Here is a 14,483-nt window from a genome sequence, read left to right as displayed (position 1 = left end):
GGGGGGAAAGGAGGGTGGGGGGGAAAGGAGGGTGGGGGGGAAAGGAGGGAGGGGGGGAAAGGAGGGAGGGGGGGAAAGGAGGGTGGGGGGGAAAGGAGGGTGGGGGGGAAAGGAGGGAGGGGGGGGGAAGGAGGGAGGGGGGGAAAGGAGGGTGGGGGGGGAAAGGAGGGTGGGGGGGAAAGGAGGTTGGGGGGGAAAGGAGGGTGGGGGGGGGAAAGGAGGGTGGGGGGGGAAGGAGGGTGGGGGGGAAAGGAGGGTGGGGGGGAAAGGAGGGTGGGGGGGAAAGGAGGGTGGGGGGGAAAGGAGGGTGGGGGGGGGGGAAAGGAGGGTGGGGGGGGAAGGAGGGTGGGGGGGAAAGGAGGGTGGGGGGGAAAGGAGGGTGGGGGGGAAAGGAGGGAGGGGGGGAAAGGAGGGTGGGGGGGGGGGAAAGGAGGGTGGGGGGGGAAGGAGGGTGGGGGGGAAAGGAGGGTGGGGGGGAAAGGAGGGTGGGGGGGAAAGGAGGGTGGGGGGGCTCACATTCTTAGGTTTCAACGCTTGGGGGGCACATTTGCGTTGCCAGTTGTCCGCACGCACGCTGAGTAACGCTCGCTAAGTGCTAATTGTTCACAATGTACCGCGATTTTCTCGTAGGCATGGCCGACTACTTAACTGTTTACAAGTTTTGGCTCAAATCCCTCTCCTGCCTATGACTCAAACTTGGCCATCTATACACAAACCTGTCAACCCATGTGGGTTGTACAGGGACATTTGAGTTTTCAGGTCCATACGGCGTACAGCTGATTCAATACGGGAACATTTTAATATTTGTTTGTGTTTCTCCCTTGTGGTGGAACTTTGTAGGATGAACATTGAGATGTATAAGGGCACGGGGTGACCAATAAGGTCTGAATTGTTCTGTAATAAAATATTACGTGGTGTGCATTCGCCTATTGCTGCAAATGCATGATCCCAAAGATTGTTTCCCACTAATCCGAGCCATGTGTGGGTTGACATGTAGTTGCACGGAGTTCTACGCGTCTCGTTTTATTTGGGACTATAAAATCATTATTTATATCACTATAGTATTCATCTTCACACGTGTTGTGCAATAGACTCACGCGGATACGAGGAATACGATAAGGGCTGTTGCCGTTCATTAAAACACTCTCACACTCAGCATTCTACACAGTGTAGGTGCACTCCAAGGCCGTGGGGACCACATCTTCCAGGGTGTCTGGGGGTCCCCCAACCCAGAAACATATCTAAAATTGAAAACTAATTTCCTGCCTAAAATATAAAAAAATTCACTAACACATGGGATGGACTTTTTTTTTTACAATAATGTCTAATAGTGTATTGTATTACATTGCTCTGTTTTTCCTTTTTGCATTATATGTAATGGCAGATTATGGATTAATAAAGTACAATTATGCCCATAACCACAATCATATAAACAGTAATCTATGCATTGATTTATATGAAGACAAGTCCAGATATTGTGGCCAAGGTTTAGCAAATTGTTGTTTTTATTTACATAGCATAGCAATTTATTATAGCAATATATTGGGAGGGACATTTTGAGCATATTTGAATATTGGGGGATGTGCCCCCCCCAATATATATTATAATTATTATAATTACGGCCTTGGTGCACTCTATCTTGGCCCTTTACCCCGGACACTGAATACTATTTGTGTCCTACCCTCGTCTACCCTTTGGGCTCTCTCACTCGTCTGCCCGGAGCGGGGGGTTCAGCCAACACCGCTCCGCGACCCCCTCTTCAGCCGATCCTTACCCTGGCTCCCCACGACGACCCAACCTTCGTCTGACACGGGGGCCCCCTAAAGAACCCTTTGGGCAGCTCCTCCCTCCAGCTTGGCCCTGCCCATGTTCTCGAAGGTGCTCTCCGAAGCCCCTGACACAACCCGTGACGTTACGTCATCCTTGACCGTCAACCTCCTCGCAATTCCTTCTGTTCGCACCCTCATTGGTTACTCACAATACCCATCTCCACGTGTTAATAATATACTGCAGCATGTGCTCTTATACTGGTAGGAACCTCTTGGTTACACAGCCCACAGGGGATTATTGTGTCCGTCCGTCGTGCAGGGAGGGGCTGGGTGGGGAGGGAGGGGCTGGGTGGAGAGGATGGGGAGGGTAGGAGGGGTGGGGCTGGGTGGGGAGGGGCTGGTCACCCCGTGGTGCCCTTATAAAACTCAACGTTTAACCTACTCACGCCGGCTTGTGCCCGCCCTCACAGTCGGCCATATTTGCGGAATACACCACGCCGCCGTTGACCCTGGCCATTGACCGAGCAACCCAACTCCCTCCGCATGAATGTGTTAAGTACTGCATGCGATGTAACATAAAGCACTTCCATGCCACCTGCTGTACAATATCGTGTACTGCATGCTATGTGCATAGCTATAGGGGAATTAACTTTGTATTAAATATTGAGGTTTAACCTAATTAAATTCGATATAAGGGGCCATAATATCCAATCAGAGGGGAATGTTTAGACTTCAGAGTGCAGTATTCACATGCCCCACACATTTACTCGTATGCATTCGTACTTGGGCATGAGCCCCTTCTCACAAATGTCTGGTCCACAGTAGGAACAGCTACTTATCAATGCACCCTCCCACCAATGTAAGCAAGATCAAGTGTTGGCAGCATCATGTTGTACTTCTAGCAAAGCATGAATAAGTTCACTGCACCGTATCAAACAATGCGTATTCAAACTTATATGTAAATGGTCTCTATATGCTGCGATAGTGTTTATCTTAAGTGGGTTATTTGTGTGTTAAATGCAGACAGTGCAAGATATATTCATTTCAGGTATAGATTATGCAAAAACAAACTGCGGACGGCCACACATGACAAATATTTGTATATTTAATGTGCAATCAACAACACAGGCACCACAGGGAAGGCATACTGTGAGGCAAACAATAGGCAACAGCTACCGGACTAACACTACTTTGGATGTAGAGGCATGAGTCGAGATACTTACTTTTAACAGCAAGATACAAGTTAACATATAATTGTACTGTTAAACATCATGTACGCAAAGCGCCTAACAAATGTAATGCACTGTATTGCAGATGGAGCAATGTTAAAGACCCTCAGAGGGGGATTGAAATTCGTATCCTTTGCACGTGAAATTAATCGGTGTCGCGTTCCGTCTCCTCGGCAAGATTTCCCCACCCCCGACTTAACATCTGCAACGTCACCTCAAACCCACCCCCTGGTCTTTCCTCCCCTGCCCGCGCATGCACAATCCCACCCACCACCTTTTTCTTGACATCACACCCTCCCAGTGAGATGTAGCTCCCGTCCACCCCCACAATTGTAAAGCAGTGGTGCCCGCCAATGTTCACAGTCTCAATATTTTCAACCTCCCATTTCACAAATACAGCACGGTCAAAAGGTGTCATTGTGCCGCGCAAGGCCCAAATACAATATAATGTACAGGTTTAAGTGCAAAAGCACATTGAAGGAAATTTTTCTTAAAACAAAAAAAATCCTTTATGCGTCACAATGGCACTTTCCTTGAGGTTCTGTCAACTTTCCAAGAAAATTGGCCAAAACAAAAACACTCGAAACACTATTCCCATCAGGCAAAACCAGAACTTGACACCCATGAAACATAACACGCAAAAACATCAGCATGAGAATTCATCGTGGCATGCTGATCAATAAACATGTGCTTCTTTTTATACAAGTACAGAATATGAACCATGCAAAATATACAAAACCACAACAGTAAATCAGGGAGGCACATCATTATTTCCAGGTCAAGACACATTATATGATTCTTTTTTAATTCGTGGCAAGACTTATGTACAAAATAATAAAACAAAACTTACAAAATATTGCAACGTTTATACAAGATAAATATTGGCAATTGACTATTTGAACGTTTTGCAGAAGATCGTGAGTGTTCAGCGAGTTATTGAAATTGTTCAGTGGGAAGTTCTTCCGGTGATGTTACCCATGACGGATGACCTCTTGAAGAAACTACAAACTTGCGCTTGTGCCTTGAGGTCATTGCAACGAATCATTTCGTTTTGTTGGAAAAGCCCTTCAACATCTTCCCTAATTTTGTCGCACTGTATTTAATGCTTTTTAACAACCCTGTAAAAACAGCACTGTATTACAATAGGGCATCACACAAAAAAGAGCCTTAATAGTGACTGTGCTCAATTTTCACAACTTACCTGCAGTTGCAATGCCCTTGATGCTTTGAGATAGACTGGAAGATTTCACAATTTGAACAATGCCTGTGAATTTAAAATTAACAAGAGGGATTGGTCAAAAAATATTTTCACTTTCACAAAGCCTTTCTCACCTCACAGTTGCATCATTATTATTTCTGCAATGCTTTCATTTTAAAAGCGCTCTACAGTTTAGCCTAAAAATCCCAAAACAAGCAGAGGATGCAGACGGTCCCTCATCCAAAGAGCTTACATGCTCAATGTGAAGGGGAATGCAAGCTATAGATGAGAAGTAATTATTATTTTTACAGGTACTTTGTAACTTTGAGCCGTGTTCTTTTCTCTCTTAAGCCAGTGTTTCTCAAAGTTTTTGGACCCCGGACCACTCAGCCGATGCAAACATTTCCGCAAACCATACAGCCCCCCACTCCTTGGGACAAAATGCATTCACTTATCTCTAAATAATCTAAGTTGTCTTGTGATTGTTGTTGGTTGTTTGACTTGCATCCCACTGGGATTTTTGCACACAGTGTTGGTGTACCGTGTTTTTTTCAGCAATATTTTGCTGTCTTTTCTTGGATTTTCTGTTTGCACTCAGTCACATATTCACTTTAAGATGTTTTTTTGTTCATGTTTTTGTTTTTTGTTTGTTGCGGTTGCACCCGATTCAAAAGCCGAATGTCTCACAGGGCTATACCTAATAATTGAACTTGAACTTGAAATACCAGTAAATCAAAATGATTCATATTACCGGAACATAAAAAAGTTTTTTTGTGAACACGGCTATCAGGTTTGGGTTTTGTTTTGTTTTAGAGGGGGCATTTCGATCTTTGGGCTTGGGTCGTTAAATCAAAATAATTTACCTAACTTCATTTCTAAATTAAATATTATAAGTAAAATATAAATGAATGTCCGAAACAAAAGGTATAAACATTGCCATTATTTCTGGATCAACCTGTATTTGTGTCAGCCCGCGGACCACATGGAGAACCGTCGCGGACTACCGGGGACTACTCTTTGAGAACCGATGCCTCAAGCTATCTGCTGAAGGGCAGGTTCATGGATTAGGCTCCCTTCATCTTATCCCATCGCACTCCCCCTCTTCACCTCGCAACACCACGTTCCATAACACTACGGTTCTTGAGCCATTACAAGGTTGGTGAAGATGGGGGTAGGTGCATAATAACATTTGATTTTGCTGCACTGGCCCACTACTGACTGCAATGGCATTACACTATCCAGGCGCAATTCTGCTTAGCTTCATTGGAACCTCATTTGCCAGTAAAAAAGTATGATAATTGATTTTTTTACCCTTCTATCTGGCAACAAAACTGACACCGTGCGCCTTTTGGCGTCATCTGGTCCAACCCATGTGAGACTAGGCTCTAAGGAAAGCTGTCTCGGGTGTGGACCAATCAACTTCAAGGACAGTGCATACATTATCAGAGTTATGTTTTTTGTTTGCATTATGACTGCGGGTATTGTGGTCTATGCAAACATGACTCCTCGTAAAAAAGGTGTCAGTTTTGTTGCCAGATAGAAGGGTAAAACAAAAAAACAATTATCTGCTTAGCTTATTAATGAAATTGGAGGAGGCATTCTACATTATTTGGTCAGCGACTCTTTTAAATCCACCAATTCACTCTTTATAATTACACGCCGGTGTGACTGGAGTGTGTGCACCCGAGACAGACCTTGCAGCACCAGACTTCCACAGTCAGGGTTCTGCGCCACCTGCAAGAGCACCTCCTCCACGTCGCGGTTTCTCCCCGGGGGATCCACAAGTAAAGTCACTTGCTGCTGCAGCGTGCGCGGCAGTGACATGAGCTGTAGGAACTGGCTCTCCATGCTCTTGTCAAGCTGTGACGCAGCCACACACAGGACACATCATCATCATCAATGAGTAATCTCTATGCTGGAAATAATAAAATAATAAACGATAAAACATAATAAAATCATTCTCACGACGTTTCGGCCACAACGCAAGCAGCCGTCCTCAGGTGGAGAACAGGTCTGTCGAGGAGACAGAGTCTGACAGGTCTGTCTCCTCGACAGACCTGCTCTCCACCTGAGGACGGCTGCTTGCGTTGTGGCCGAAACGTCGTGAGAATGATTTTATTATGTTTTATTTTTATTATTTTATTATTTCTATTCTACGTGACTTTACCGAAAGAACCAAGAAGATGAATCCCTGCAGTCACGAAAGCTTTAAATCGAAATTTTATCTCTATGCTGTCAGCATCTTTTATGATCTTGTATTGTAATAATACATTCAGCAATATTGAATAATATTAATTAACACGTAGGCTTTAGCGACCAATATTATGACTCAGAATATATTTTTTGGGTCAGATCGCGGAACATTGTACTAATTTATTAAAAGTTGTGAGATTACTCTTGAACATGCCTGTGTGCTGCAGCAGTAATCATTTTTTTACGTGACAACTTTATTAATTGGCTGTGTTGGGTGAAGGAGGGTTTACAACACATATTGTACTTGTGTGATCGGACCCAAAAATACATCTATTATGAATCACAACATGAAAAGAAAATATTTAATTCCTAGATGCATGATTTAATGGATTACAAGAGGAAAAAAACGGACTTAAATTGATTTATCATGTCTATTAGTTATATCACACACATTACCATTACACTTAGGCCTGCTGTTTCAGGGACATTTTTAATACTTTAAAGTCAGGTGGCTAAGTGGTGCACGAGTCATAGCACAGAGTTTGTCGAGCTGTAATCAAGATATTTGGGTTCTCAAAACTGGGATCTCAAGTGCAGTGAGTTTGCTGGTCTCAGACTGGTTTCTAATGACTGCACACATAAAAAAACAAGAGAATCAAAACAGAAAATTGTTGGCCTGCCTGTAATAAAATAAACGCCACGATTGTAGGGTGTGTGGATACAAGGTCAACTGAAATTCAGTTGAATTGGACAGACGCGCTAACCCCACCAGAGAGGCTCACACACCACTGCTAAACATTTGCGTGCGACTGGAGTGCCGGACTGCACCTCGAGCTTGCCCTGCGTCTGCTTGAAGACCACGTGTGGGTTCTCGTGTAGGAGGCGAGCATAGAGCCTGCGAAAGTGTTCAACGTTCGGCTTGACGATATTCTCCACTTTGGACCTGTCCTCTCCCACAGTCATCCGGAAATCGCCTGCAGGAAGAATAATATTGGTGAGAACCACTTAACTCATTCCACTGATGAAGGAAGAAAAAAAATATCAGAGCCAATAAACTATGGACAAAATGTACACTCTTCTAAAATACAATGTTCATCGATATGTAAACTGAAAGGAAGAGCTTGGGTATGGTGGAACACAACTGTAATCCAGAAGATTCCAAGCAAGAGTTGGTAGGTTACACAGGTTTGTCAAAATCCCAAACCCACATGGCTCTAAAGTGGTCAAGAACTGGCAGTCAAGGAAATGTTTGTAAATCGATCTTTGTAAGAAGAAGAAATTCCATCTGTAAGGCACATTTCATCCCTAGATCCCGAAAGGGCTTTTAATGTTTTCCCCCATATGCTTAGACTTTCACTGGGTAGGTAGGCATTTTCTCCTAAAAGCAAAAGCACTCCTTTAAAAGGAAATGGACAAACATTCAAATGCAATACCCTTCTGAAAATGAGCTTCGAGGCTCAATGAGGCTTTTTTTAAGTGATAGTATTCCCATACCTGCATAAGAGAGCCTGGTTATGGCAAGATACAACTCCTCCTCATTGAAGGACTCGGGCAGCATCAGAAAAGCACAATTGATGGCACTCTTCAAGTTGCTCAAAAGCGCAGCTTCTAGTCGGCTATCACTGCTTTGTTTCAGAACCTTCACCTGTGGAATCAATTACAAACGTATTTTGAATCAAACTAAGACAACGCGTTAAATATAATGGCAGTTCCTTTAAAATTCGTACATTTTTTTTTAACTGCACCACTTACTGGTTTATGAAGTCTGCCACTAATGTACATCGTCTTCCAATGAATCAGATCATCGATCAGGTTTTTGGTGCTTATAACTCCATATTTTATCGTCTGAAAAATATATAAAAAAGAACACCATCAGTCACATGGATGCCTGCATTTATAAGACATAACACTTTGATTACAATGTTTTTTTCCCCACTTAAACAAGACCTTGCAGGCCTAGTATAGCTTGAAAGCAGGCACTTTTTATATTTAGCTTTGCTTTGAGGCATTATTTACATTGCCTGAAAGTCACACCATTGTCTGAAAGTCACACCACTGACTTCACTCATTTACCTAAACAGTTGAATAAAAGCTCATTCTACCCATAAGGAACCACAAACCGATGGTATTGATGAGCTACATACACCCCAAGACCTTCGGCACAGGTCAACAATACATGTGATCAAGATTTTTCACCATGCAAATATTAAACAGTCTTACCACTTCTCTAATTTCATGAGCTCGAGTAATGTTTTAAAAAAATAAAATTATGAAAAACCCGAGTAACATGTGCAATAAAATTAAAAATAACCCACAATATAGTTTTTATTTATTGGATAAACTTGAGGGGGTCAAACGTGACTGGTTGATGGAGGGCAAAGCTAAACTTGGCTTCACGTCACTCATGCAGTGCAGTTTTATCAAAGATTGTAGTTTATCAAGAAATTCAGTCCGCCTTACAATGGCACTTGACCGATTTGTTTAAGCATAATTTTATAGTCTTGATTCCTGGATTCTCGCAATATTAAGATGCATCTTAAATATAAAATCTGCGTTAATCTTATCATCCGTTTATCAAAATTCAATTCTATCTTGTTTGTCATTGCTCATTCTACTTATATCAAATGGTAATTACGTTTTTTTTTTGTTAAACCAACGACATGTGCATTATAGCTTATATAAGCTTTATAGATTGTAAAATCCTTTATATTAAGTTCGCTTCTTCTTGGTTCTTTCGGTAAAGTCACGTAGAAGGGGAGTAATAAAATAATAAAAATAAAACATAATAAAACAATTCTCACGACGTTTCGGCCACAACGCAAGCAGCCGTCGCTTGCTTGCTTGCGTGCTTGCTTACGACCGTGCAAATCTTTCGGTCGTTTTTTAACCCACTTCCCGTGATCCAATCGAGCTGACATTTTCCACACAGACTCATTGTGCGTGACAATTAATTTTCGTAAAAAAAAAATTCCAAAATTTTACACTGTTTAGGGAATTTTTTAAAAATATTTAATTACCAATTGCTTAATGCTGGCAGACAATCATCTGACCCATAGGTGGCAGCCATCTCAAGCCAGAGGACGAGAGGACTCTAGCCGCCACGCATATAAAGGATTTAGAGTGAAAAACGTTGTTTTTACGGGTACAATTTTTTTAGTTTTTTACAAGGAAAAAAAAAGGTGTCAGTTTTGTTGCCAGATAAAAGGGTAAAAAAACCAATTATCATATTTTGCTACTGGCAAATGAGGTTCCAATGGTGAAATAATTGTCATATCGTGATATTTCACACACCATCGTATCTTGAATTTTTTTACTGCGGCAACCCTACGTCCTACAGCACGGACGACTTACCCGCCCCTCGCAGGGCACCAGGGTGTTGTAGTAGACGTGGGCTCCGTACTTGTCCTGCAGGTGGACCACTTGCCGTGGTCCCAGCCAGCGCAGAGCCGAGTAATGCTTGGGGTTGCTCTTCAGGTTGGCAGTGTGCCAAGTCAGAGGATTGTCCACCGCCAGCACAAAATCCAGCATGGTGTTCTGGGGAAGAACAGGCATTGCATTGCTCCACTGCTTTAAAGCTTTAAACAAAAGAACTCTACACAAAAGTGAGATTTAGTAGCATTCATAATCATACTGGTAGGAACCTCCTGGTCACATCAGCCCACAGGGGATTATTGTGTCCGTCCGTCGTGCAGGGAGGGGCTGGGTGAGGAGGGAGAGGCTAGGTGGGGAGTGGAGGGTGGGGAGGGGCTGGGTGGGGAGGGGAGGGTGGGGAGGGGCTGGGTGGGGAGGGGCTGGTCACCCCGTGGTGCCCTTATAAAACTCAACGTTTAACCTACTCACGCCGGCTTGTGCCCGCCCTCACAGTCGGGCATATTTGCGGAATACACCACGCCGCCGTTGACCCTGGCCATTGACCGAGCAACCCAACGTTCCCACCAGCTCCCTCCGCAGGAATGTGTTTACACTGGCACTAAGGTTATGCATGTTAAAACCCTGTAACCAGGACCCCATATTTGTGTGTGTGTGTGACCTTCATTCCGGCATCGCTCAGAAGCCATGAGGCCATCTCCCCTTTCTTTGTCTCCAGTGTCCCCACTGCACCATTCTCATATTCCCCTTCTGTGCTCCTCATCACCCACATTGTATCCCCCAGTGTCTCTGTATCCCTGGTGCCACAGTGTCCCACGACTACTCATGCCACACAGTGTCTCTCTCGGTACCCATTGTACATCTGTTGCCTCTATTTGACACTCAATGTGTCCAACTGTTGACGAGTCAACCCATTACCCACCCGGTGCTTTTGATTGCATCTCAGTATCCACCCCAGTCTCTCACACATGGCCCCACTGCCTCTCGCCAATGTCACTCGGTGCCTTCAAGTATCCCCAAGTGTCACCTCGCCTCCCTGTTTTCAATCTCCGCGTATTCCCAGTGTGACGGTGTCAACAATTGCCGATCACTAGAGTATCTATCACCAATACCATCCAGTTACCATTGCACGCGGAATGTCTCTCAACATCTCTCCGTGCCCCCCCCCCCATTACCACTCAGACATAGCAATGCCACAGTTGCCCCCCCCCCCCCAGGACCCCAGTGTCTCCCAAGTCACCAGCAGTCCCTTAAAGCCCCCCCCGCCACCGTCTCTCAATATCACCGCAACGTCTCCACGTCCCCAGTTCAGTTTCTCTCTCCTCTCTCTGTCGGTGTCCCCCCGTTGCCTCATTAATGCGAGCTGTGTGTGTTAGTGTTAATGCGAGCTGTGTGTGTGTTAATGCGAGCTGTGTGTGTGTGGGGGGGGTTAATGTGAGCTGTGTGTGTTAGTGTTAATGCGAGCTGTGTGTGTGGGGGGGGGGGGTTAATGCGAGCTGTGTGTGTGTGTTAATGCGAGCTGTGTGTGTGTGTTAATGCGAGCTGTGTGTGTTAGTGTTAATGCGAGCTGTGTGTGTGTTAATGCGAGCTGTGTGTGTGTTAATGCGAGCTGTGTGTGGGGGGGGGTTAATGCGAGCCGTGTGTGTGTTAATGCGAGCTGTGTGTGTTAATGCGAGCTGTGTGTTAATGCGAGCTGTGTGTGTGTTAATGCGAGCTGTGTGTGTTAATGCGAGCTGTGTGTGTGTTAATGCAAGGTGGTGTGTGTTAATGCGAGCTGTGTGTGTTAATGCGAGCTGTGTGTGTGTTAATGCGAGGTGGTGTGTGTGTTAATGCGATGTGGTGTGTGTGTTAATGCGAGCTGTGTGTGTGTTAATGCGAGGTGGTGTGTGTGTTAATGCGAGCTGTGTGTGTTAATGCGAGCTGTGTGTGTGTTAATGCGAGGTGGTGTGTGTGTTAATGCGATGTGGTGTGTGTGTTAATGCGAGCTGTGTGTGTGTTAATGCGAGGTGGTGTGTGTGTTAATGCGAGCTGTGTGTGTGTTAATGCGAGCTGTGTGTGTGTGTTAATGCGAGCTGTGTGTGGGGGGGGGGGTTAATGTGAGCTGTGTGTGTTAGTGTTAATGCGAGCTGTGTGTGTGTTAATGCGAGCGGTGTGTGTGTGTTAATGCGAGCGGTGTGTGTGTGTTAATTCGAGCGGTGTGTGTGTGTTAATGCGATCTGTGTGTGTTAATGCGAGCTGTGTGTGTGTTAATGCGAGCTGTGTGTTAATGCGAGGTGGTGTGTGTGTTAATGCGAGGTGGTGTATGTGTTAATGCGAGCTGTGTTAATGTTAATGCGAGCTGTGTGTTAATGCGAGCTGTGTGTGCATTAATGCGAGCTGTGTGTGTTAATGCGAGCTGTGTGTGTGTTAATGCGAGCTGTGTGTGTTAATGCAAGCTGTGTGTGTTAATGCGAGCTGTGTGTGTGTTAATGCGAGCTGTGTGTGTTAATGCGAGCTGTGTGTGTTAATGCGAGCTGTGTGTGTTAATGCGAGCTGTGTGTTAATGCGAGCTGTGTGTTAATGCGAGCTGTGTGTGTTAATGCGAGCTGTGTGTGTGTTAATGCGAGCTGTGTGTGTGTTAATGCGAGCTGTGTGTTAATGTGAGCTGTGTGTGTTAATGCGAGCTGTGTGTATGTTAATGCGAGATGTGTGTTAATGCGAGCTGTGTGTGTATGTTAATGCGAGCTGTGTGTGTGTGTGTTAATGTGAGGTGTGTGTTAATGCGAGCTGTGTGTTAATGCGAGCTGTGTGTGTGTGTTAATGCGAGCTGTGTGTGTGTTCATGCGAGCTGTGTGTTAATGCGAGGTGTGTGTGTGTTAATGCGAGCTGTGTGTTAGTGCGAGCTGTGTGTGTGTGTTAATGCGAGCTGTGTGTGTATATGTTAATGCGAGCTGTGTGTTAATGCGAGCTGTGTGTGGTTGTTAATGCGAGCTGTGTGTGTTAATGCGAGCTGTGTGTGTGTGTTAATGCGAGCTGTGTGTGTGTGTTAATGCGAGCTGTGTGTGTGTGTTAATGCGAGCTGTGTGTGTGTGTTAATGCGAGCTGTGTGTGTTAATGCGAGCTGTGTGTGTTAATGCGAGCTGTGTGTTGGTGCGAGCTGTGTGTGGTTGTTAATGCGAGCTGTGTGTATGTTAATGCGAGCTGTGTGTTAATGCAAGCTGTGTGTGTGTGTTAATGCAAGCTGTGTGTGTGTTAATGCGAGGTGTGTGTGTGTTAATGCGAGCTGTTTGGTGTTAATGCGAGCTGTGTGTATGTTAATGCGAGGTGTGTGTGTTAATGCGAGCTGTGTGTGTTAATGCGAGCTGTGTGTGTGTTAATGCGAGCTGTGTGTGTGTTAATGCGAGCTGTGTGTATGTTAATGCGAGGTGTGTGTATGTTAATGCGAGCTGTGTGTGTTAATGCGAGCTGTGTGTATGTTAATGCGAGGTGTGTATGTTAATGCGAGCTGTGTGTTAATGCGAGCTGTGTGTGTGTTAATGCGAGCTGTGTGTGTGTTAATGCTAGCTGTGTGTGTGTTAATGCGAGGCTGTGTGTGTTAATGCGAGCTGTGTGTTAATGCGAGCTGTGTGTGTTAATGCGAGCTGTGTGTGTGTTAATGCGAGGTGTGTGTTAATGCGAGGTGTGTGTTAATGCGAGCTGTGTGTGTTAATGCGAGCTGTGTGTGTGTTAATGCGAGCTGTGTGTGTGTTAATGCGAGCTGTGTGTTAATGCGAGCTGTGTGTTAATGCGAGGCTGTGTGTTAATGCGAGGCTGTGTGTTAATGCGAGGCTGTGTGTTAATGCGAGCTGTGTGTTAATGCGAGCTGTGTTTTAATGCGTGCTGTGTGTGTTAATGCGAGCTGTGTGTGTGTTAATGCGAGCTGTGTGTGTTAATGCGAGCTGTGTGTGTGTTAATGCGAGCTGTGTGTGTTAATGCGAGCTGTGTGTGTTAATGCGAGCTGTGTGTGTTAATGCGAGGCTGTGTGTTAATGCGAGCTGTGTGTGTGTTAATGCGAGGCTGTGTGTGTGTTAATGCGAGCTGTGTGTGTGTTAATGCGAGCTGTGTGTGTGTTGATGCGAGCTGTGTGTTAATGCGAGCTGTGTCTTAATGCGAGCTGTGTTAATGCGAGCTGTGTGTGTTAATGCGAGCTGTGTGTGTTAATGCGAGCTGTGTGTGTGTTAATGCGAGCTGTGTGTGTGTTAATGCGAGCTGTGTGTGTTAATGCGAGGCTGTGTGTGTGTTAATGCGAGGCTCTGTGTGTGTTAATGCGAGGCTCTGTGTGTTAATGCGAGGCTGTGTGTTAATGCGAGCTGTGTGTTAATGCGAGGCTGTGTGTGTGTGTGTGTGGTCGTCTCGTCACTCACCGGCGGCGAGGCGGCATCTGCGGTGCGGCCCCGCTGCTGGAAGACGCCCGAGCCGTAGGCGACTGCGAAGCTCACCTCGTGGGGCAGGTGGGTCAAGATCCTGCGGTAGACGCCGCCGCTCAAGGACAACGACATCGCGACCTCACGACCTCACGACCTAATGACCTCACGACCTCACGACCTCACGACCTGGCAACTTCCACGCTCCGACAAACCTTCACCGCGCAATTCGCCACCGCTGCGCCGCTTACAAAAACCGTAGCCCGCACGCGCGACCGACCAATCACGATCGCCTTTACGGCGGCGGCCGTCCAATGGGAAGCGCAGACGCGGCGCGCGCGCG

The 14,483-nt window shown here is 45.6% G+C and overlaps 2 protein-coding genes across 2 annotated transcripts in view; one reads left to right on the top strand and one right to left on the bottom strand.

Moving 5' to 3' along the window:
• Positions 1-3,283: 3,283 nt before the first annotated feature.
• TAMM41 (TAM41 mitochondrial translocator assembly and maintenance homolog) lies at positions 3,284-14,391 on the bottom strand. Its single transcript, XM_061551968.1, has 8 exons — positions 14,141-14,391; positions 9,741-9,923; positions 8,142-8,234; positions 7,884-8,034; positions 7,218-7,363; positions 5,891-6,056; positions 4,200-4,262; positions 3,284-4,116 (listed from the first exon to the last, which is right to left on the bottom strand). Exons 1-8 carry the CDS (start codon positions 14,273-14,275, stop codon positions 4,040-4,042), a joined length of 1,014 nt encoding a protein of 337 aa, XP_061407952.1. The 5' UTR covers positions 14,276-14,391; the 3' UTR covers positions 3,284-4,039.
• The window catches only part of LOC133342659 (uncharacterized), a 30,149-nt gene continuing 29,783 nt past the window's right edge, over positions 14,118-14,483 (top strand). Inside the window, exon 1 of the mRNA XM_061551966.1 lies at positions 14,118-14,227. The gene's annotated coding sequence lies outside the window, so the exon portion shown is untranslated. The remainder of the gene's footprint in view (positions 14,228-14,483) is intronic.

Source organism: Lethenteron reissneri, chromosome 15 (genome assembly GCF_015708825.2).
Source record: "Lethenteron reissneri isolate LAM-NWPU_2019-01 chromosome 15, ASM1570882v1, whole genome shotgun sequence".
NCBI lineage: Eukaryota > Metazoa > Chordata > Hyperoartia > Petromyzontiformes > Petromyzontidae > Lethenteron > Lethenteron reissneri.
Note: the sequence above shows the minus strand (reverse complement) of the source record. Positions and strands in the feature narration are given on the sequence as shown.

Bases quoted from the DNA above. Each gene is read 5' to 3' on its own strand.
- TAMM41 (XM_061551968.1), bottom strand. From the start codon at position 14,275: ATGTCGTTGTCCTTGAGCGGCGGCGTCTACCGCAGGATCTTGACCCAC. The intron at 8,035-8,141 runs GTAAGTGGTGCA...TTGATTCCACAG, and splicing joins GTGGCAGACTTCATAAACCA to GTGAAGGTTCTGAAACAAAG. The intron at 4,117-4,199 runs GTAAGTTGTGAA...CTGTTTTTACAG, and splicing joins CAAGGGCATTGCAACTGCAG to GGTTGTTAAAAAGCATTAAA.